The sequence below is a fragment of the Benincasa hispida genome, chromosome 5 (genome assembly GCF_009727055.1).
Source record: "Benincasa hispida cultivar B227 chromosome 5, ASM972705v1, whole genome shotgun sequence".
Lineage (NCBI taxonomy): Eukaryota > Viridiplantae > Streptophyta > Magnoliopsida > Cucurbitales > Cucurbitaceae > Benincasa > Benincasa hispida.
The window spans coordinates 34869643-34895670 of NC_052353.1; the positions used below are offsets into that span (position 1 = coordinate 34869643).

General features: G+C 31.3%; 1 protein-coding gene across 1 annotated transcript; it reads right to left on the minus strand.

The window, feature by feature from the left end:
* Nucleotides 1–10154: 10154 nt before the first annotated feature.
* On the minus strand, nucleotides 10155–19792 carry LOC120077659. Its single transcript, XM_039031613.1, has 5 exons — nucleotides 19649–19792; nucleotides 14217–14526; nucleotides 12242–12812; nucleotides 11485–11643; nucleotides 10155–10703 (listed from the first exon to the last, which is right to left on the minus strand). Exons 1-5 carry the CDS (start codon nucleotides 19770–19772, stop codon nucleotides 10422–10424), a joined length of 1446 nt encoding a protein of 481 aa, XP_038887541.1. The 5' UTR covers nucleotides 19773–19792; the 3' UTR covers nucleotides 10155–10421.
* Nucleotides 19793–26028: the final 6236 nt, after the last annotated feature.

Here is a 26028-nt window from a genome sequence, read left to right on the forward strand (position 1 = left end):
CACAGACTGATATGCTTTTTAGTTTTGGAAAAAACAAGCAAACAAAACCTAAATATTACAAAACAACTTCTGAACCGCTCCAAAACAAACTCAAGTAGCTTGAACTGGACCCGAACCATCTGAACCGGACCAGCCAAGAACCATTCGAAGCTGAATCGGACCAGACCACAAGAGAATCGGTCGAACCGGCAACCCTTGCACATGTTCAACATCTCGCTAAGTCTCATCGTTTAACAATGATGACCATTGTCTTGCATTTTGCTAAATCATTTAGTAAATCCTTGATCGTTTAGCAAAGTTACACGATCGTGTAGTATTTTTCTTCTATCGCATAGTGTCATCGTCTAGTGTTGAAGAAAGCTACACGATCGCTTAGTGTGTCACACTATCGCGTAGGTTCATCATTTAGCACGAACAATTTGCTACACGATCGCTTAGCTTGATCGTCTAATGCATGAAGTCGATCGTTTAGCATTTCATGTCATTGTATAGTATCGTTGTAGCTAAACGATCGCTTAGCTCCATCGTATAGAACATCATCGCGTTGTTCAGTATCATAGGTAAGTGATTGTTTAGTTCTATCGCATAGGAACTTCAACGCATCGCTTAGTACTTCATCTACACGACCGCTTAGCTCCGCATCCAAACGATCACTCAGTGCTATAGTGTAGCACTTCATCGCATCGCTTAAAGCGCATCGTTGCTAAACGACCGCATAGTACCATCGTATAGTAAATTCAACATGTCATTTAGTTCCCACGCCAAAGCTAAACGATCGCTTAATGCTATCGTATAGCAAATTGAACGCATCGTTTAGCTCCTGCAAGTACACGATCGTCTAGCGTTCAACAACACAACGACCAATGCCACATTGATATACGATCCGTCTAGCTTTTCTTCTCATCGTGTAGCGTCTAAGCTAGACGATTTGTTTAGCAACTGGAACCTCAGTGACGATAAGAACAGAAGCTGATTTTTTGGAATTGCAACTCGCCTCTTCTCTTGTTTCTTGATTTACAGCTTAATTTCAACTCTAATGACTCCAAATAAATTAGGACTCTTGGGAACACATTAAAGCTCATCAAGCAAGAGCCAATTACAAATTTAAATGAGAAATTAAAGAGAATTAAACAACCAAAATTCAGAAAACCATATCAGTACACCGGTTTCATATTTCTCATATAAAACACCCACCAAACCAAAATTAAACCAAATTGAATGCTTATTTGATGCTCTGATACCAATTTTAGGATTGTATCAACAGCAACGAAATCACAATGATCATCTAAGCACTTAAATTCACTAATTTTGGCAAAATATAAAGCATGCTTTTGCAGAAAAAAGTGAGTTTCAAGACATACCTCTTGTAGAACTTCTTCAAAGCTCCTTCACCAGCTGCTATCTTCTCCAAATCTTATTGTAGACCACCTCAAGATCTTCCCCACTATTCTCTTGGTGCTCTAGATTGAGTTGTGGGACTCAAAACAAGCTTGAATCAAGGGTATAAGGAGAAAAACTCACTGCAGCAACCTTGTTGAAGAACCTTTCTTCAAACCGAATTTTCTCTAAAATTCTCTATGGATTGCATGCCTGATTTTCACTCCAATCTCTTCATTATATTGCAGATCAGCATGCAAAGAGAAGATTTGTATGTGTTGCAACTTATGCTTGGAGAAGACAAGGCCAAGACATTGCTTCATGTGTGAGCTACTTAGGTGATGGATAATAGAAAAATTCTTTTTTCCATTTTGTGTGTGTTTGTTTGTTTTTCCTTTTTCAATTTTATCTAAAAAAATCAAAATTTGATTTTAAAATGAAAAAATTAATTAATTTCATAAATTAATTATTAAATAAAACTTAATTAATTTAATATCAAATATTAAATTAATTTTAACACATATCCATCTTAATATATTTAAATCATATTTAAATATATATAAATTCTTCTTCTCTGTTTAATTCTAAAATTAAATATATAATTATATCTCATATAATTACTAATTCCCTTAATTCTAATTTGAACGTTTCAAATTAACTTCTCACGCTATTCTAGAGCTAGTCCGTTACGAGCTATTAGGGGGACATCGTAGACCTACAGATCATGGGCTCCAACGATTCGAGATTAATTAGCTAAACTCATTAGACCAAAATAATCTCCATCTGTTAACTAATGGGTCACTCCACCAAAGGTCATAGTTGCAGTTCCCTCACTGTAGATATATTATGTCTACATGATTTAACCAAAATCAGCAAGTCGACCCTTCACACATTGTTTGTAATAACGGCTGGGTCAAATATCTGTTTTACCCCTGAGGTTACGTCTTATTCCTCAAGTCCCTACTGATCCTCTAATGAACAACTGGTTTGTGATCCAATTACTAAACCAAATTCTCTCAGCCCAGTGAGAGGGTGGGGCCCCTTGTTCAAGACTTGGATTCAGTACTTAAGAGAACCAATTTTCTCCTATTCCTAAATCGAGTAGGTGTGAACTCCATCTTCCACCTTATGTCCCCAGCTATCTATCTGGTCTTACCTCTGAAATGGGAGTCTTATTGAGCCAACGCTATTGAGCCAACCCTCAACTATGCAAATCTAAGGGCAATCCCGAATAAACAGGAGTTCATAGTTATCTCAGGATTAAGATCGAGTTACCTAGGTCATCTAGGTGAAATAGTCAGTTTTAAACAGTAAACAACGTTATAAAGTAAGAGTGACTTATTTCTTGGTCCTGATCTTATGCAAACTCATTGCATAGGATGCCCCCACTCCTCATGTCATAACATGTACGAATTAGGACCACCTCGTATGTGGCATTTTACAATGCTTTCTAACAACTACAAAGTAAGCCGCATCCAATGGTGTTACCAGAATAAGGTACCCAACCTCTTTCATGTACCATAGATCATTTTGACTATTTACTCGAACCTGATCCACTTTTATGTTTCCACATAAAGTTCAAGTACTCATACAATAGTCATGGGTCTTAGTTTATTAGATTTACAATTTATGAGATCAATAACAAGTATATTGATAATAAAAAATGTTTATTATTTTACAAACTGTGAGTTTTTAGGACTTAAAACCCAACACAATACCTACAAAATAGGGAAATAAACACATAAAATTCGATAACCTGCCCGAATTAAACTAGGAATAATAACTCTTTTTGAGAGCTAACACTTTTGTTAAGTCAGCTCTATTAGCACGGGTTACACAGTATTCTACAAATTTAGCACAAAAAATGCCACAGTCAAGAAACTTGCCCTCTTGAAGGGTCCCCTTCCATATCTTCTCTTCCCATTGCCGGTACTTGAACGTCTCATGTTGTTTGTCAAATTCGACAAAATAAGCATTGAAGGTATTGCTCTGGCCACGAGCTTGAGGTGACCATCAAGTATATCGCCACTGATATAGTTCGACATGGAGTCAACTACAAAGATTGTGCACATCTCTAAATCGATGGCCAGCATAAGCCAGTGTTGTTTGATGTTGATTGGCCCAAATACGAAGTCAACATCCATCCACGCTGGCTTGTATTCTTCATACTATCCAAGCACGTAGTCAATTAAGAAGTGAGAGTCCGCCCAAAACCTCAGGTGTGCTTCATGATTCAACCAGCCTACCACTTTGCCACCCTCCATTTCAATACCTCCTGACTGGATCTTACATGAAATACCCTTTGGCTCCATCAAAGCATCCTGGGACAGGCAAGATGTAAATACATGGTTGAGTGAAGAGTAGTTTCAACAAACATGTGAAATTTCCATACCGTGAAGCTCGACTCAATCACTGTGAATCGACACGTGCACAGGTGAGGTCTCGAGTGCAACTTCTGATGCACGTGCTTCAAAAGGAGATCCATATTTTGGTCCAACAAAGAAAAATATACGTTATCTGTGTGATAGCTTAAGAAACTTCTGAACGATCGATCTTGGTTAATGAATAAACAAAAATACTCAAGTCTCCAAACACCCATGTGTTCTACTCAAGTGTTTTGAAGAAATCCTTGGTCTTGAAGGTATATACGACCGTCCGCTCCTCCTTTTTGGTTTTAAGATGGTTTTTCCATCTTTTGTATGCATTCCATAGAACATTTGGGACTGGGAAGCATGGGTCATAGGAACTAACGGTCCTTATGGGGAAGTCAGGTACAGGGACCAAGGGGTTGGGATTGACTGTGGCCGATTGAGGCTAAGAAGATTGGGGTTGAGAAGATNCCGATTGAGGCTAAGAAGATTGGGGTTGAGAAGATGAAATAGCCCCTAAGACTAAACGCTTGAGTGGGGATTTCACTGATCATTCCAACTGGCTGTTCATTGATAAGTTTTTCTATATCGATCTGAGGGGGATCATCTACATTGTGGGTTTCTTGGTGGGTACAAGGAGGATCTTCTGCATCAGTCTGAAGGGGATCATCATTATTACGAGGGCCTTCATTATTTTCACCATCACCATTATTATCATCACAAGATACCTCATTATTATTACTATTTTGAACAAATCAAACGAACTATTCTGTCAAGGGAGGTAATTGATCGTTTAAGAATATGTAAACGGTCGTTTAGAAAATAAAACAATCATCTACAAAATCTAAACGATCATCTACAAAATCTAAACGATCGTCTACAAAACCTAAATGATTGTCTAGAAAATCTAAACGATCGTTTAATACTATTTAACTTATCGTCTAGAAATGCATACCTCATTCAGACGATGGACCATCATCTTTATTTCGTTCAACTGTTGGCCCATCAGATAATGTTGGACAGTAAATGTATCTACCATCTGACGGACCATGTTAGTCAAGTTCATCAAATCTTTGCGAACTTCTTTAATTTCCTCCCTAAGAATCTTGTATGATTTGGAATGACGATGCCTTAAGGACTTCTGTTGTCTACGTGGTTCCGACTCTATTGGGTTAGCTTGAATCGACATATGTGGTTCTGACTCTATACCTTGTACATTTTTAGAGCTTTCTACATGAGATTCATGCTCTTCGTGCCCCCCAAAGGATTCGTGAGTATTGATTGAGTGTTCAACCCCTTCAATCCTTCATGCTCCAATAACAGGAAGCACATTAAGTCCTTCTAGTCGGTCTTCCTTATACCTTATCTCCTCTACGCTAGGTACAAGTCTCGAAACAACAATAGTCTGTACATAAACAAATGAGCAAGTCAGAATGCATGAGGCTATAAACAAATCAGCAAGTCAGAAGTGATCGATTACTTACTTTTTTTGGGTGAAAAATTTTATTGTTCAATGATTTATAAGATGGGGTACGAGAACAAGTCTATCTAAGAATTCTAGGAATTTCATCCTTACTGACTTTGGTGGCTTCAAACTTACTTGATGTGGATAAAATTCCGTAAGTCCAAACCTACGATATGGAAACTTTGTTAAACGTACATAATACACAAGTTCAATGTATATTAAAGTGAATCAGAAATAAAAGTACATACCTGGAAAGCAAGTACGAATCCCTTTATACAGTAATGTGAGGCATGGTGATCACCTTTTCCCACACATGATAGTCTTCATGCTATTCAATGTACGTTAGTAAAAGAGAGAAGACCAGTCGTAATGTGTGAAGACGTTGTGGTCATCGACAATCCCAAATATATTCACATCAAACTGCGTTTTTTTGTCTTTTCCAATTATCACTGTTTCAGTAAACATTGCCAATGCAATCTTGACAACATCTTTATCATTAGTAAAGTTGAAGTTCTCGAATGTGGTCTCCACATCCTTGCAAGAACTATCCTTTCCATTTGGGTCCTTCAGTCTAAGAATGAGTTCTCATAGCCTTTCACCGCTTGTTTCTTTTTCTACTGTTTCCCTGGTCGGCCAGAACTCAGTTATCAAGTTAAAATCCTCTTGGGAGAATGTTACCTTCTCCCCTAGAATGCTGAATGATATAACGTCTGGGTTCACATCTGCTACCTTCCTTAACAGAAAGTGGTGCAAAAGTTGTCTATTAAGAACAAGATCTATATCCAACAATGGACCAAAGGCTATTTTCTTATACAGTCTCATCTGTTCTTCTGTCAACTTATTCTTAATCATAGGGGCAATTTTGTGGACTTGACAAGCGACTGTAGTAAGGAAATATTTCTCAGATGGGACGACCATCTTAATCTGACAATCGTGTACATTACAAAAATTAGTAAAAAAATTGTCATCTTACCAATCTGATAATCGTGTACATTACAAGCAAATCTAAATGACCGTATAGAAAATCTAAATGACTGTACAGAAAATCCAAACGATCATCTAGAAAATCTAAATGATCATCTAGAAAATCTAAACGATCGCATAACAAAAACTAAATGATCACATAATGAAAATTAAACAATCACATAACAAATATCTAAACGATCGCACGATATAAACCTAAACGATCACACAATAAATATCTAAACGATCGCGTAACAATTAGCTAAATGATTGAACGATATAAATCCAAAATCTCCAAATGATCACATGTAACAGTTAACTAAACGATCACACAATAAATATCTAAACGCTCGTTTAGTATTATCTATCTGATCTCTTAGTATTCTCTCAACGATCGATTACGAATGAATTCACAATTAAACCCTAAAAGATAGTCAAACCTCGAATATCAACATGTATTCTTCAAGGAGAAGAGTCTCATACCTTTCAAATCACGACAATAGTGGCAATGAAGTTCGAAGAGAAACTTGTGAGGAGTTCTCGGCTGAAGTTCAGGGAGAAAACAGGAGTAAATTTGAGAGAAAATTCATTGAAGATAAATTCTTTGAGAAGGAAATGAAAGAAATGAAGTGAAGGGACATATTGTTGTAAAGTATTCGTAGAAGTGCACCAACGGTTTGAAGGATTTTTAAAACTGGGGGTAATTTTGGAATTTCACATGAGTAAAAGGTCAGTGGTAGAAAAGTTTTTAGGAAGAGGTCATTGGTAAAAAAGTTTTTGGTTCTTGGGTCATTTTGTGAAATTTTCCAAGAAGTCAGGACTTGTTGGTGGCATGGGAATGTTTTGACGAGGAACTGAATCGAGGCGGAAGAAGAACCAATGAAACCCTAGAGATCAATGAACGAAACTCAGAAGGCTGAATATTCTTCACTAGAGGATAGATCCTCGAAGGTGGTAGAGTTAGTGCCTATTGCAGGTCGTCGCTGTTGTGGGCATCGTGTCGTTGATGGTTGTTAGAGGATGGAGCTTGACGCTAGAGAAGAAGAACCAAGGTGTAGCTAAAGGTGGAAGAAACCAAAGGGGTAGAAGAGGATTAGGCGACTGCAACTTTGATCTTTAATTTACAGTTTCACACTATTTTACCTAAAATAAAAATAATAATTAATGAATTACTCTATTTAATGGCAGTTAATAAATGTCATAAATTAGTGACATTTAAAAAATATCATAGATGAATAAAAATTTGAAACCTCCATTTTTTCCTGTAAAAAATGCACATTTTATCATTTATGACATTTTTTTCTTCTCCCTTCTCAATATGGTTATAGAAATGTGTCATGGTAGCCTAATTTTGTTGTGGTGGAGAGCTTCCTCCCATCGATCATGAAGACAATTATGGGCTATGGTACACATTCTAGCATGGATTTGTACGGTTTTCTCCATTTTTAAGTAAACTTGTGAGCATTGGAATTTGATTCATGTTATGTTTGCTGATTTCTATCTCAATTTAGTAGATTATAATCATATTGTCTTGTGATTGTCTGACAAATGATTCGTGATTGTATGATTTAGCACTTTTGGTTTATACTGTTGGATCGACACCATCACACAGCGGAAGAAATCAGGATCCATAAGCATTTTAATTCATTAATTTTGGTTGAAATGAAACATGCTAAAAACAGAGTATAATGAGTTTCATGAACATACCTTGGTTGAACCAACGAAATCTCTATTTTCAGCTGTAAAATCCTCCGAATCCTTGTGTAAACCACCACAAGATCTTCCCTACTATCCTCTTGGTGCTCTAGATTGAGTTATGGGACTCAAAATAAGCTGGAATCAAAGGGAATATGGAGAAAACTCACTGAACAGAACCCATTGAAGAACACCTTTTTCATCCGAATTTTTCAGCAAAAATTCAGTCGATTCTCTTCGATTTTTCACTCCAATCTCTTCAATATATTGCAGACTATCATGCAAAGAGATGTGCTGCATGGGATGCAACTCATGCTTGGAGTAAACCAAAGAAGAAGGTGGGTTCCTTGTAAGCAAGTTGAAGATGAAAAACCTATTTTTAATTTTTCATTTTTCAAAAATCCAAAATTGATTTTTAAATCATATTTTATTTCTAAAATCAAAATTAATTTTAAAATTAATTTCATAAATTAATTTTCTAATAAAATTAATAAATAATTATTTAAACAATTTAAATAATTCTAATTAATTTAATATCTAATATTAAATTAATTTTTACACAAATTCATCTTCATATATTTAAATCATATTTAAATATATTTTCTCTAATTCCGTTTGATTTTAATTTGAACGTTTTAAGTTAACTTATCACACTACTCTAGAGCTAAACCATTTCCGAGCTAGTAGGGGGACCTCATGGACCTACATATCATGGGCTCCAAAGATCGGAGATTAATCGGCTAAACTCATTAGACCGATCTAACCCCCATTCGTTAACTAATGGGTCACTCCACTAAAGCCCAAAGTTGAACTCCCCTCACTGTGGATATATTATGTCCACTCGATATAACCATGATTAGTAAGTTAACCCTTCACAGGTTGTTCGTAATAAGGTTGGGTCAAATCTCTGTTTTACCCCCGAAATTACCTTTTGTTCCTTAAGTCCCCACTAATCTCCTAATGAACAATTGTTTTGTGATCCAATCACAAAACCGAGTCCCTCTCATACCAAATGAGAGGGTGGGATCCCTTGTTCAAGCCCCAGAATCAACACTTAAGGGAACAACCTCTCTACTATCCCTAAAGCGGGTAGGAGTGAATTTTCTCTTGCACCCTATGTCCCCAACTATCTATTTGGTCTTATCCCTGAAATGATACTCATATTGAGCCAGTGCTGTTGAGCCAACCCTCACCTATGTAAATCTAAGGGCAATCCCAGATAAACAGGAGTTCATAGTTAGCTCAGAATTAAGGTCAAGTTACCTAGGTCATCGCTTTGAAATAGTCAGTCTTAAACAGTAAACAACGTTATAAAGTAAGAGTGACTCATTTCGTGGTCCGATCTTGTACAAACTCTTTTGCACAAGGATACCCCCACTCCTCATGTCCAACATGTCTAATCTTATTCATGTACTATAGATCATTTTGACTATTTACTCGAACCTGATCCACCTTTATGTCTCCACATAAAGTTCAAGTACTCATCCAATAGTCAAGGGACTTTTAGGTTTATTGGATATCTATTCAAGCAATAGATCTATTCAATAACACCTTTATTGAATTATCAGAATAAACTCTATTGTTTACATACCACGAGTTTTAGGACATAAAACCCAACATATACTTGCTTAAGTTCCTAAATCTCCAAGAAGCAAAAGGTTAGACTAGCTTGTAAATTGTAATCGATGATAATAAACATTGCTCTAATCAAGTTAGGGAGAATCAAATTGAATGTTTAATTACCGCGTTTCTAGATGAATGTTCAAGCTTAACGTCACCCTACATCTTAATGTAATTAGTTCAAGCGATGAGAACGGATTTCTGTATTAACATTGGCTAATTAGTTAATTAGATTGGTTGATTAGCTTATCTAATTAATTTGGGTAAAAACAAACAATTGAAATCAAGCTATAAAAATTTGATGATCAAGTATACTAAATAGGAAAATTCCTAATCGTGCTAGGCCTTTTTCATCATTATTTTCACAACTCTCTCTCGCTGTCATTTACATTTGTACAATTAACTTTTTTTGCACTCAAATAAAACCAACCCTCCCTCTTGTGGTTACCTCGGGATCATAAACATTCTAATTGAGAAATACAAAGATTCTATGTGGATTCGACCTATACTTCTACTATTCTGATTAAGCAGCAAAACTTTATGTGATCCCCCGGAGAATTCAACATCCACCAAGCACTCGATCAAAGAGAAATGAAAACGATTTCAAAAAGCAATTATGATGATGAGGGAGGTACAAAAGAGAAGATTGTTGCACACATTAAGAAGGTTATTAACATAATTTCCTTGTTCATGCCAAAATATAATACAATGTACAATAATCTTATACAGCATATTATACAAATCCAAACCTTAATACCATTTTCTTTTCCAATCACAAAGCTTAATTATGAACGCAGCTAAGTTCAATAATCTTAAGACTTGTAACAAACCAAGACCAACAAACTCTAACAACAAAACCATAGGCCTAAACTACTATATGACAGAGATTATCATCTTATTCATAGACCAATTGATATATAATAATGTAAGAGTTACATGGTGGTTTTATCATCAAAAAGTTCTTTGAGTGGTTCCATGTGAATCATTGAGTTTGGTAATTTTTGTGCAACCATAATATGAAAAAGACCCATAACTCCAATGTGATTTTGAGCAGGGTCATATTTGGAAATAAGAGTCAACATTTCTTTATTATTGATTTTGACTGAGCCTGGCTTCGGATAACAAGTTGACATTCCAACCACATATCCATCTTCATTGCCTATTTCACTTCCATTTCCATATATGGGAGATGAAGAACATAACTCTCTTCCATCCTAATTCAATACATTATTCACAAATTTAATTAACTTCCATTGCATAAATTTGATATAAATAAGGTTAAATTACAAGATTAGTTTACGTGTACTTTGAAATTATTTAGTCTAAATAGGCTTACGAAGTTTAAAAGATATTTATAAATAGGTTTTTTAAACTCTGGTTAATAACTATTTTGTTTTTAATTTTAGCTTTTAAAATGTATACTGATTTTCTTCCAATTCTTTATAAGGTTAGTCATTTTGTTTTTAGCCAAAATCTAAAAATAAAAATGAGGTTTTAAAAGAACTACTTTTTTTTAGTTTTCAAAACTTGAATTGACTTGATTTTTTAAAACAATAGAAAATATAATATAGAAATTTAAAGGTGATGGTAGAGTTTAAAGCTTAAATTTTGAAAACAAAATGGCTACAAATAGGGCTAAACTTTCAATTTTATATCTATAGATTCCCTAGAATACTTCCGAAACTTTCTATATAGGTTTTTGAGTTTTTCAAGTTTGTGTTCAAAACTTTTAGTTTGTCGTATCTAATAAGTCATTAGGTCTCTTTGACTTTCAATTTTTCTGTGCAACATAAGGTCTATCTTTGACCTATTCAACTTTTTAAAAAATGCACACAACTATTTGACACAAAACTAAACTTATTAGATATGTACTTTTTAAAGTTAAAAAATGTATATAAATTTGACACAAACCTAAAAACTTAGGAACTAAACATGTAATTTAATCTTTTAAAAATGGAAGACCAACTATTAGGGAATTAACATAAAAAAGATTACCTCTCCATAAAGCATTGAACCAAGACCACCAACATGAAGATGGGCCATTCCATATATGATATAGCCACTGCTTGGAGAGAATAGCTTCACCCTTTTTGTAGCATTACATTCATCACCAAGCTTGTTTGTCGAGGAGCAAGACCATACATTATACTCTACCTATATAATACACAAAAACCACAAAATAATAGCTAGTTAATAGGAGTGAACATAAATACATTGAAAATCAATTCGACCAATCGAAATTGACTGAATTGAGGTCAGTTAATCAGTTCGGACCAACTTAACACACACTTCAACTAATCTCACGAGACAATGCACTTAAAGCTATAACATTTAGGTGTCAAGGAAACTCGTAGGATATTAAATCCGAGGTAGGGTCAACCATGAGTTGAACCTATAATCTCTTAGCTCTTTATCAAGGTCATACACCCCCTATTTACTGCTAGATTAACCCATGATGGTTGTTCTATTTTTCTTTATTAATAAAAGAGGAAACAAGAAAAACAAGAAATGAGAAATGGAAAATCAAAACTTTTACATAACATGAGGTTCCATCTCAAAACACCAATTAGTAATGAGAAGAGTAATCCATGTATTTTATAAACATCCTTGAACACGTGGGATCTTCGAGAGAGAGAAACGTATAACCCTAAAATATATTAATTTCAATGCATGATCAAACAATACTTCTAAATATAAATTATATAACAATAGCTATATATATAAATAATTGCAATAGAATTAGTTGACTTACAAGACAATTATGTTCTTCAGCAGCTCCTGTTGAATCAATGAAAGGCTTCCAAGTATCTGTCACATCAAAAATATAAACCTTAAGAGGAATAACAAGATCATCATCCCAATCCACCCACTTAACTGTATATCTAACATACAAATTCCTTTCTTCTCCTTCATAGCCTTCCTTCACTTTACATTGAGTTTGATCATAACAACATCTCAAACCTCCAATATAATCATCTTCCAATGTCTTTCCTAACCCATCCTTAGTAACATTATACAAATGGCGCTTACATTCAATACATCCAATTCTATCTTCCACACCTCTAGTATCAATGGCATGTATATTAAGAACCCATTTTTCTTCATACCCTAAAGGAACTTCCTTTTCATTACCAACTTCTATTCCATATGGGTTTGGAAGAAATGAGGATGTTTTTCTTGAATCTGCCCCTGTCCCAAAGAATTGTGGAAGGGCATTTTTTTGACATACTCCATTGTTGCTTGCTATGATGAAATTTGGTTTTTGGAGTTGAGTGAAGGAAGTGTTGGTGTTTGGATCTTTTGTGTCTTTGTGTTGGTAATACCTGTTTGGAAAAACATATGTTTCAGGGGGAATAGAAATATTTCTCAAACAATCAACAAATATATGTTCATTACTGAAATCAAAATAGCAACAAAAACTTAGGGTCATTTAGGCCCACAATTTGATTCTATTTGTTTGGGGCGTGTGTTAAGAAAAAAGGAGGTAATTATGAAATCTAACCAAATATATGATTGTTTTTTATTCTAAATAGTTTTTATAAAATGTATTTAAATGAAAATAACTTTTTGAAAAATATTCTTTTAGTACTAGACGATCCAAACATGTCATAATTTAAATTCTGTTTTTTATATGTAAACAGAGGATCAAATGATATGTTAAAACAATTGTTTTTAGGGAAAAATACTTTTTTCGTCACTAAATTTTGGGTATAGTTTCCATTAAGTCCCTAAGGTTCAAAATGATTCACATTTAATTCTTAAGTTTTGAGTTTGGTTTCAATTTAGTCACAAATTAAAGTTTCAAAAAGTTATAGTTTTACCCTTGACAATTAAGTTTTACTTCTATTTGGTCTCTATGTTTCAAGATTTACATTTTCAATCTCGATTATTCACTAAATATTCATTTTTCATATTTAATATTAATTTATGTTAATAAATTAAAAATCATTAAATGAATTATAATTAATTAACTTTCACTATTTTTCTATCGTTTTTAAAATTAAATTCAAAATTTCACTTCTTAACTGTTTTTAATTAATTAATAAAAATTGACGTCAATTATTGAAAGTGAGTATTTAATGAAAATTTGAGGTTAAAATTGTAAAATCTTAAAACTTAGGGACTAAATTGAAACAAAACTCAAAACTCAAAGATAAAAAATTATAACATTTTAAAACTTAAAGATAAAGTTGAAACAAAACTCAAAACTTAATGACCAAGTATGTAATATTTGAAAACTTGGGATTAAATGGAAACTATATACCAAAAAGGTATTTATCCCTATTTTTTATTTTTATTCCCAAAAATATGAAATTTAACATATTATTTTTTAAAATAAAATTTAATATACCATTACTTGTATAATACAAACAAAAAATCCTAAATTCATACTTGGTAACTCCATTTCAAATAAATCAGCACCTAAATCACATATTTGTTGAACCAACATTAAAATACTCTGAGTGGGTCCAAACGCATACTTTCAAACACGGATTATTCAACCCCACGTAACTACAAACTATTATAATCAAACTCTCCATTGAAAAAAAACTCCTAATAGATAAGAATATATTTTGTAATCTCAAGATTGAGACGCATTAATACAATGTCATTGTCCAAAGAGAAGATGTGACCCACTACACTAAGTTATCTCTTACGAATGTCGGAGTTGTTAGAAAAGTGGGAGAGAAAGGGTAAAATAGTAAATAAAAGAATAAAAATAGTACCTGAGGATTCCCCAATGGTGAAGATAAGTTTCAAAGAGGGGGATGGGATTGCCTGCTTCATCTACAACTTCAACATCAAAACTCTTGACAGCAATATGACCTTTGGGAAAGTTAGTATTGTAGTAAAATCTCTCCACTACAGAGCCAGGTTTCAAAGTGAATAATGGTGTCATATAAGTTTTTGTTTTTATGATTTGATTCTTCCCTTCCAAATATGGTATTATCACTCCAAGGGACAGTAGGAACCACCAAAAACATTCATGCTTCTTCAACATTTTGCTTTGCTTTGGAATAAATTCTACTTTTGATCCTGCAAAATAATTTGAATTTTTATATGATTTAAATAACTAGAGAAGAGAGATGTGAGTAGGAATGCAACAAAAAACCCAAAAAACCCCAAAACCAAACCAATCCGATTGTGTATATATACCCTTAAAAATAAACTATCTTTTGGTATTATAATTACTATGATGCATGTATATTTGTTGTTTAGAAAAAAAGACCAATTATTATAGGGAGTGTATATTTTTTATTCATAAAAGTGGCAAAAAAACAAAAATATCAAATTTCAATTTATATTTAAAAAAAAAATTGACTCAATTCTAATTTTAAATTAGGATCAATTCAAAAGAAAGTGGTAATAAAAATAAAAAGTGGAAAAAGAAAGAAAATGCCAAAAAACCAAGAACCAAATCCAAATAAAACCAATCCAATAGTTTTGTTCTTTGTTGAACATTAGTTTGGATAACTTTTTTTTGTAAAACCAATTGATTTGGATTGATTTTTGTTGGCCTCAAAACCAATAAAATGAAATCGACTATCATCACTGGATGTGAGAAAAAGAAAAGACACTGGACAAAAAATTAAATTAATATATCATTTGATAACGTGATAAATTATGAATGAGAGTAGTATGTATTACCGTAATACTAGAATGTAAGCAAAGGAGGCGAGTGGAGAGGAGAAAGAGGTTTAGATATATATATATATATATATATATGTATATATATTTAAAAATGAAGATGGCGGCTACTTTTATAATATAAATTGTCACCTAATCTTTTTAAAATTAAATAAAGGACAAAAGAAACCTAATTTAGAGGATTAAATTAACATATTCTAGATATGGATGATTTGAAATCTAGAGATATGAAATTGACTTATGGCGTAATTTGAAATGGTTGTGGGGTTTGCTTTCAAGAAAATTAGTAGCAAAGTAAATTAGGGTCTTTTTGATTGACAACCATTTTGAAAATAAAGGATTCAAAGAAAATAAAAATTATATTTTAAATATATGTTTGGTAATACGTTTGGAAATTATATTCCAATTTAAATAATTATTCTAAAGAAGTATGATAATATATTTATAAACCATATATGAAATTAATTATAATTACCTGCTAAATATATATTAGGTTGGATATAAACTATTATTAATTAATTAATTAATTTTAATTTATAAACTTATTTTAGGTTAAAAAATGGGTTGTTTTCAAATATAAAAAAAAAAAAAATGAATCAAAATATTTACAAATGGAGCAAAATTTTAGAACTATCAATGATAAATGCTGATAGACACGGATAGATTTCTATCAATATCCATCAATGACATTGATAGACACTGATTCTATCAATGTCTATCAGCGTCTATCATTAATAGTTTTATAATTTTGTTATATCTTGTAAATATTTTCAACAGTTTTACCATTTGAAATAATTTCTCTTAAAAAATTGTATAATTATTATTTTGTTTTATAATTTATGATACACTATATAAAACATATTTTAATTTAAAAGAAAAAGAAATTGATATAATTTCGCATTTTGAAATTTCAAATTTAAAATCTAGATATATTGAAAATATAAAAAAGTTGTTCTCTTCAAAATTTGTGATGTTCCGATCATAAAATTTAAAAACAGAATCTAGATTATCTACCCAAACACATATTCATGAATTTAAAAACATAAAGTATAAATTAGATTCTCTACCAAACATGCTCATATTTGGTAAATTTTACCTTTAAACATAAATAGTCAATTTGCTAAATTAACACTAAATTATTATGAAAATAACTATAATGACCAAAATATACTAAATTAGTGTAAAATAGCTATAATACCCAAAATAAACATTAAAAACCGATCGTGCTTGTGACTCCTAGGCTCTCGAGAATTAGCCACAACTATTTAACATCAAAATTTTTATATGATAATGACATAAATTCTTATATCATTTAAGTTGAAGATTATAATAAAACATAAATAATGAATTTACTTTGGTATATCCAACAAAATTAAAAATCAAGTTTATAAATAAACTTCTAAAGATTCTAAAATAAGCATGTCTACCGTTTTGAAGTTCGAGGTTAAAATCTTTGTACCTCTACTTATACTAAAATTATTTAAAGTTAATGATTGAATCTCCAATATCCCAATTATTTAACTAAAATTATGGAGAGAAAGAAGTTAAAGGTAAACTTGAATGATGATGATATTTTTGCTTGGTTGTTTGTTTTTTTTTAGTACAATAAGGACTAGAGGATTCAAATCACAGACTTTTTAATCACTAACACATACTATATGTTTGTTAGGTTATATGCTCGTTTTGACAATGATGAGTAGATGTTTGGGAAACTATATTAAATAATGGTTTAGACATAGGATCATACAAATGAATAATAATGCAGCGAATCTTTTTAAAAAATAACACTTAAGTCTCTTTTGGTAACTATTTCGTTTTGGATTTTTTATTTTTGAAAATTAAGCTTATAGACATTACTTCTACCTCAAAAATTTTTCTTTTTGTTATGTGCTTTTACCAGTAATTTAAAAAACCAAGCCCAATTTTTAAAACGAAAAAAGGAGTTTTTAAATACTTGTTTTTATTTTGGAAATTTGGCTAAAATTTCAACCATTGTATTTAAGAAAGATGCATATTGTTATAGAAAATGGAGAAAAAATGAGCTTAAATTTCAAGAACCAAAAGCAAAGAGCGAAATGGTTACGCAACTGGGCATTTATAATTTAAGTCACTATATGCTATGTACTATGTACTAAATAATATATAGGAGATTATAAGTATTTAGTTTTGTTAAGCTTATGTCATCTTCATACCTAATCTATGAAGCATAGATATTTTTTGTGAGGCAAAAAATTAGTATCAGACACGTATCAGATACTGATACTTTCAGATACGTATCTGATACACGATTTAACGTATCTATTTCTATGCATACTTTTTTTTTTTAAAAGAAAAAAGATAAGCAAGACATCTAATCTTTTCCAATCTAAAACTAGGCAACCTATTAAAAAAACTCACAACTCGAGTCCAAAACTAAAAGAAGAAAAAAAAAGCTAATGGACCAAACCCTATATTAGAATCATCTAATCTCCATCTTCACATTTGAGTTCCCACAAAGTCCACCAAAATATAAACCATTTGGATATCTTCAATAATTCAGTAAAGAAGTTCTTCGTTTATCTTCATACTTCTCCTTCTAATCTTCTTTTTCTTCTTTGTAATATGAGTCACTTTTCAATTGTGTTTTATTAACTATTGTTATCAACTTGTATGCTAAATTTATCTATATCCTAGATTTTTTCAAAGAAAAAAATGTATTTTTAACGTATCAATATCCTTGTTTGTTAGAATTATATATATTAAAAAATTATATAGAAAAATGATGCATTTCAAACGTATCCGTATCTTAATTTTTTAGAAATTGATGAATCGCCATATCCGATCGTATTCGTATCGTGTAACCGTATTTGTATCTGTGCTTTGTAGTATCTAATTAATTTGTTAACAATTTGACTTTTTAACTATATAAAGAGAGAAACTATTTAAGAAAGATGCTACAAGATGGCCAACGTTTTGATGCCCTTAAAAGTAAAGAAGAGATGCTTATTAAAAGTTATGAATTGCCACCATACAGAATAATCTTACGTGTATGAGACGAGTCGATGTAAATTAAAGCAACTTTGTTTTTATCAAATAAATTATAGGTTAAATTATAAAGAATTTTCTTAAAATTTTGTCTTCTATTTTAAAAATACTCTAGTAATATATGAAATGGTCTACTAATAATGATCTTAAATGAAAGGTCTCGATTTCTATTTGGAATTTTAATAAATTTCTATTCCAAGGATATATTTTTAATTTTGGAACGTTTATGAAAATTGAAGAATAATATTGCAACATTTAAGAGATCGTTTATTTTTTAGGAATTTAGATAACCGGAATCTTATATGCTCAGTATTTAGATATTAAAAATTATGGATGTCTGACATCTTTAAATTATCATGTTTGTTTTGTTGGAATATTTTTTTATATAGCTAAAAATATTTTGATAGATATATTTGTTTCATAGGATTTCTATTCGAAAATGTCTTAAATTTACATAATATTTCAAAAATACCATTATGACTATTTATTAATTTATACTTAATTTGATATAATTTGAACTCATTATTTATTATTGCTAAAACTAATAAGAATTACGATATAACTAAAAATATATGATATATATGGTTAACAATATTTATTTTAACTATATAATGCAAATGTAGATTGATATATATATATATATATAATAAAATAAAAAAGGAAAGACAAAAATGGAAAATGGGGATGCTCTCAATTCCAGAATCTGGAAAATCCATCTTTTAGAAGGGCATCCAAAACTCTCCAGGTGCCCTCCATCTGGGCATCCTAAAATGTTTGAGAAATTTCAGATGTCAGGACATCTTACAATACCACAAAACAAATGTGGTAATCCAGATGCCCATTCCATGAAAATCTAGAAAATACCTATAAAACGACCCCTAAAAGTATAGAGATATTTTTTCAACAAATAACAAAGTTGAAGGGTATAATAATTTGTTAAATTTATCAATTCTTCCCTTATTAAACATACCCTAAATTCAAAATGCCTACCTAGTTTCCAAACTTCTAAGATTAACAATTTAGGCTACATTTAATAACAATTTGTTCTTTTTTAAGAAAAAATGAAGCCTATAAATAATCATTTCACCTCTAATTTTATTGTTTTATTATCTAATTACTATCCATATTCTCAAAACTTAAATAAAAGTTTTGAAAACTAAAAAAAAAAAGAGTAGTTTTTAGAAACGTTTTTATTTTTGGAATCTAGCTAAAGAGTTCAATTCTCGTATCTAAGAAAAAAATGAAAACTATAAACTAAAATTACAAAATCAAATAGTTACCAAATGGGAGTGTTAGCTAATTCTTTGCTATATTTTTTTTTCATCTAAGGCTTAATTAATTCTGGATCGTCCCTCTAACCTATGTAGCTTGAAATCATGACGATATTATTAACATATTTATACATATAATCAAAGTTGCATCATTCATTTATCAAAAACAAAAATAAGAAATAAGAAACAAATAGATGAATGAAGAAATTACTAACCGTAGATTTGAACAAGAAAAAGTAGTAGAAGAAGGCTACACAGAGATAGAGAGAGCTTGAATTGATTAACAATGGCGGATTTGCCTTCAATGTAAAAATTATTGATAGCTAGCTGGAAAACCATTTATAAATGACATTATTTATTCATTTATTTATTTTAGGTTCAAATGGGATTTTTTTATTATAACTTAATACCAAACGTGCTCCATACACAAAATAATTATTAACACTAAAAGTCATAATAAAACATTAAATATGATTATAGTAATAATTATATGTTAAAAAATTTCTGAAATTTTTGGCTGTACACTTCGTGGTTTGGTTAGTGAAGTTCAAAAAGTACAATTTTTTTAATTTTTAGGGTAAATTACTTTTTAGTCCCCTGATTTGAAGAATATGTGTGTTTTGTTCCTAAACTTAAAAAAATGTACTCTTTTAGTCTTTGAATTTTAAAAAAGAATTACATTTCATTTCTTAGTTTTCAACATATACTTTTTAGTTGTTGAACTTTTAAAAGTAAGTTTAAAAGATATTTGAAGTAAGTTATTTTTTTATAATTATTTTAATAATTATATGATATTTAAGATTAGAATAATATATTTGAAGGATAATTTTAGAGAGAAGAGAATTTGTTAAAATCTATATTTTTTAATATTGAATGCTATATAATTATTTAAAATAATAAATTATTTGAGGGGACTTTTAAACTTATTTTTTAAAAACTCAAGATTAAAATGATAGATTTTAAAAAGTTAGGGATCAAACAAACCTATACTTAGATCTCAGGGACTAAAACGATATATAAATTGTAATAACATTTTGTTAGAGTGTGTTTGATAGGTTCTTTATCTTGCTTAGAGAAGAAACTTAGGTCACCCATTGTTGGTCGTGGACTTAGATCTCGGACCTAACACGTCTTTGGTAAGCCATTTAGGAATTCAATAGGAATTTCATGATCGGCGATTAGGTTTTGTTAGATGATATAATATTAAACTTACTTTCATTCCATAACTTAAACTTTTGAATTAATCAATGATTTAACATGGTATCAGAGTAGTGGTCCAGGGAGATCATGTATTCAAACCCCTACAATGTTGTTTCCTTCCCGATTAATATTTATTTCTACTTATTTGACGTTTTCCATATTTCAAGCTCACAAGTGAGGGGGGAGTGTTAGATGATATATAATTAAATCTACCTTCACCCATCAACTTAACTTTTTTGGTCAATCGGTGATTTAACACAAACCCACATATTCTTTCAAGTTTAAGGACTAAAAAGGTAATTTCTCCTTATTTTTATATTTTGAAATATAGGTTTAAAGAATCATTGATGTTAGTCTTTCCCATTTGCTAATATTTTTTCTTATCATTTCAATTTTAAGGTGACGTGGAAAGCTAAATAATAATAACAACCATAGAGTATCATTTCCTTTACTCCATTTGAAAATTGTTCGATTGTTGCATATAATTTTTTACTATTGGATGTAGAGAAAAGTACCTCGAATTTATTCAAGTGATTTACTATATGGCATTGAAAAGCACTCAAATGTAATTTTCTCAGGCTTAGAACTTTGTTGGTTTTATTGATAATTTATGTTTCTGGATGCTTTTCTATGTTAAATTTATAGGAATTGAGATTTTGGACCTGAACGACTAACTAGAGTGGAAGTTGATGAAAATACTTTGGAAAGTCAAAGTTTGACCAAGGACATGATAAAAGATGAAAAGGGTTGAAAAAGTGCTCATGGCATGCTGCGACACTCTAATCTGAGAGCACAAAACAGGGGAGCATTGTGGTGCTAGGACACAGTGTCAGGATGCTACTAAAGATTTTCGCCTGCAGCACCACGGTGCTCGGGACCAAGCAAACCAATGTCGCTACACTACTTATGTTGCCGCAACGCCTCGACAAATAACCTTCTATTTAATTTACAAGTTCTTGTCTTTCAAAAGGAGTTCGATTAGAGTTTTACTAAGGGTTTTCCACAAAGGCTAAAAGGTTGCTATTCAGAGAGGGTTTCAAAGCTTAATTTCGAGCTTGATCAAAGATATAGATTGAGAGGAAGACGTTAAGTGGTGCTAGCAACAGATCGAGATCAATGGCTAACTCTTTGCTTTTCTCTTATTGTACCCTTTAGATTTATGTAGAACATATTGTTGATGAATATTACGAACATTATGAGAGGCTGGTTTTATTTTCAATTCTAGGGTTAGATTGAATTTATTAGTATGTGGATGTTTACTTTAAATTAGTTAGATTGATTTATGATATTGATTTTCTATCATATTTATGCTTATTCGACTTGATGCTTGATCATCATTAGATCGTTGTTAAACTTTTAATCTTGTTTGAGAGAGAGGGTTTTAGGCTTGAATTGGTATGTTAGAGTAGCGATAGAATGTGCACGAGAATAATGACAAATCATTAAACGTTTTTAATAAAGAGTTTTAATATTGCACCAAGATTGATAGATTGCATAAAAATTAGATCAATGTTCAGGTGTTAGAAAGGGTTGATGAGGAAACCTGCATAATAGACTTCTAGACTTAAGTCGATGATTAAATCATTACGAAAATAAATTGATTCCATATATCTTTTGAATGAAATTGAAACCCTAGGACATTCTTAGTTGAGTGATACACTTATTTGACTGCTCCACTTTGTGTTTACAACATCGCCATCACTTTTTAAATTCCTAGATAAAATTGAAATGACTTCCTGATAGCTAGAACTAAATTGTTAATTCCTTGATAGCTTCTCTTTTTTGCAATTCAATACCCTTATAAATACATAAAAGAAAAAGTTGCAAATATAACAATTAGGCTCAAAATATTAACATATGTAGCAAAATGAAAAAATAATGTAGATATAGCAAAATCTAGATCCGGCTTTTGGGGTCTTTTAGTGATAAACAATATCAATTTTTGGAGTCTATCAACAATAGAATCTAGCACTAAATTTTACTATATTTACAATTCTTTAAAAATGTTGTTATACATTTAATTATTAGTCATACTAGTGTCTATTACAATTACCCTAAATAAAATGAATAAGATTTTTCCAAACTTAGTTAATCTAAGAACTTTTGATGAGACATCATCATTTTATCAATAAATTTCAACTTTTGTAAATGGTAAAGGCCTTTTCTAAAAAAAAATAGTTTAGGAAGAATGCAATTCTTTTAAAAAAAGAAAAAAACAATATCATAGTCATTATTGATTAAATTATATATTAGCTTTTAGTAAAAGTAAGGACAACAATATTTTCTTTTGTAAAGGACCCATAAGAATATATTAGTTGTATCTGTTGGACAGATTCACCTAATGCATCCAAAGAAATTTCAATTATTGATGATAAGAGTATATTATAAGTGCATTGCATTTGTAATATAAAATACAGCTGTAATTTTACTTCAACATTAAAAGGAAAATAGTGGAAAGAGAATAAATGTGCATAATAATGGTCCTTTCTATCCACGCTTCAATAAAATCCTTAAACTTAATTTTAAAAAATGATAAGAAAAAACCATCTTTTTTTATCACAAGGAATGTGTTGCAACATTTTTAATACTTAATAGATTCTAAACATGAGTTTTCTTTTTTTTTTTTTTTTACGAGAAGAAATAAAAAATTTCGAATTTTTTCGCCTTTTAAATAAGAAACCGTTATTGCAAGAAAGAGTGCAATACGGTATATTTTATTGTAAAACAAGGGAAACAAGAACAAAGTAGGAGAAGAGGAAGTAGAGAGTGAATGTATTTTCTATTCAATTATATCACTCATAGGTAGCAATGACCACTGTTTATATAGTTTACAAGATATGCAAAAAGTAAATATATAGAGAAAATAGTGGAGAGGATAAATATGGAAAAAAAATATTTGGGGATATGTAGTCTATGGACATCTATATCTAACTCAAATATTAATAACATTCCCCTTTTAGGTGTTCATAATATATAGAATATATGCCTCATATAAAACCTTCCTAGAAAAAACCCAACGGGATAACAACCTAATGAAGGAAAAAGAGTATATTATTCATATATTTTAATAATCACCTCATTAAAAAACCTTGCTAGGAAAATCTAGTAGGGAAAGAGAGTGCACCACATTTACTCCCATTCATGAAAATATCACTTGATAACTCTTGGTTGTCACATGCAAATATATTGTGTTAACTTCTCAAATGTTGTTGTAGGTAACACAGTCGTCAATAAGTCTTCTAACTCATCTTTTGAAGAAATATGTTGAATAATAATGTTGCCACTTTATGCTTTATTGTCTTCATATAAGAATACTATTGGTTCACCTCATGAATCATTGGGATTTTAGCATGTATTAAAGTAGATGTTGTTATGAACTGCTTCATAAGCTGACATAAAATATAAAAATTATTCTTTATGTACTGAGTAACCTATATAAGATCTAGTTTGCATGGGTTAGATAAAAAATTTGCATCTTCACATGTAACTAGATCATAATTAGATTTATTAGAATAACTTAAATATATGTAAATTAATTCTAAAAATAAAACATAACATACGCTTAACTCTACTTTAATATCCTTCTTTTGGAGGAATAATATATTTATGTAACAAAGTTACTAAAAACACTACAACATAATTAATAAAGATATATAACTGCACTTATTTCTCAAAATTTATGGTTCTTCAAAAACTAAAATTCTTCATGATCTTTTTGAGATCAGATGTGAGATGATATATCTTTTTCACATTGAGTGAATGAACCACCATAGGAGTATTCAATGATGTACATAGTCCATATAATATCTTTATATATAAGTCGATGCGATTCCATTTTCTTTATGCTTTATTTGCAAAAGCTAAAGTAAAACTTATCATCTCACTTTCTTTCTTAAGAAACTCTATTGCATTTGAAATGTAATGACCCGACTCTCTAACACATACTGGAAGGACGTTACTACATGCATGCATTACTTGAAAATAGTTCTTTTGCAAACTTATGTAAACGAAATAAAACCCTTTTTTTTTTAAATGAAGCGGTAAATGAATAAAAACATATAATCATTGGTCGGGGTACTCTTAACTCCAATTTAAAACAAATTAAGTAAATGGCCAAATAAAGCAATCAAAGAACTAAATGTTTGACCTCCAAACTAAAACAGAGAAATATGAGAAAAACATATGCAGAAGCGGTGTCAAGTCCCATAAGCCCTAGTTACGGATTCTTCTTGTCATTTGTCATTCTGTCCTTGCCTTTATCTAAAAAACATGTCAAAGGAAAGCGTGAGTATGAAAATACTCAGTAAGTGACCCACTATTGAGCCCACTAGGTGAACTTGTTAGCTTTCCTCTCTGTGCATAGGTGTACAACACATATTATAGGCATAAATATAGGCATAGGCATAGGCATAGACATAATTAGTGAACCCGAAGGAGCACAAATCATAGCATAAGTAGTAATCCTAAAAGAATATATAACATGACATAGGTGGTGACCCTATAGGGGCACTGAGTCAGTCATAAGTAGTGGACTCGAAGGTTCACAAGCCATAGATGTACACAGCCCGATAGAGAAACTAATAGTCACCATTTAACCTAACATGCATCAATCAGCCAACAGGTCTTATACCATATTCATAATCATAGTCATAACAAACATAGCCATCATATCCAGCATGCAAAATGCAAACATAAGATCTCATGTCATGTTCATAACAATATAGCTCATTGATTACCAAAACGCCTGCACAATCCTTACATTAACTAGGCATAACAAATCATTCTATAACATTTAATAGTATGCTTTCACAGTATACACTCAATCTTAACATCAACCACTTGGTTAAGGCGTTTGGCTCAAGAGCAAACTGATAGTAAGTGTCACATCCCTCCCAGTTTACCCACTTAAATCGTAAGGGGATGTGACGACAGCAGTTACCGACCTACTTGCCAACACTTACTGCCTAACTTACAAATATAACCTGCTTAAAACTTTGTTATGCAAAAACGACTTAGCGACACAATAAACTATGACTTGAACCAGCAAAAGCAACTTAGTTGCATCTCAGAAAAAACAACAAAACATACATCCATCAAAACAATATAAAAATAAATACTGGGTCCCAAAAAAAAAATCCACTAGTCCCAGACTTCTCTCACAACCATGTGTACATTAATTATAAGCTTTAACCTAAGATTTCTCCTTCTTACCCGAGTCTTGAGTGGCGAGTAGTAGTGGATCAACCTCGGGGAATATGACCGCTACCTGGGAAAAAGAAAATACTTGAAACGGTGAGCTGGTTGTCCAGTGAGTGACTCATACAAATAGTTCATCTCAAGCCTTTTAAACACATAATAAAAATGTAAATATGCTGAAATTAGCCTCAAACAACTT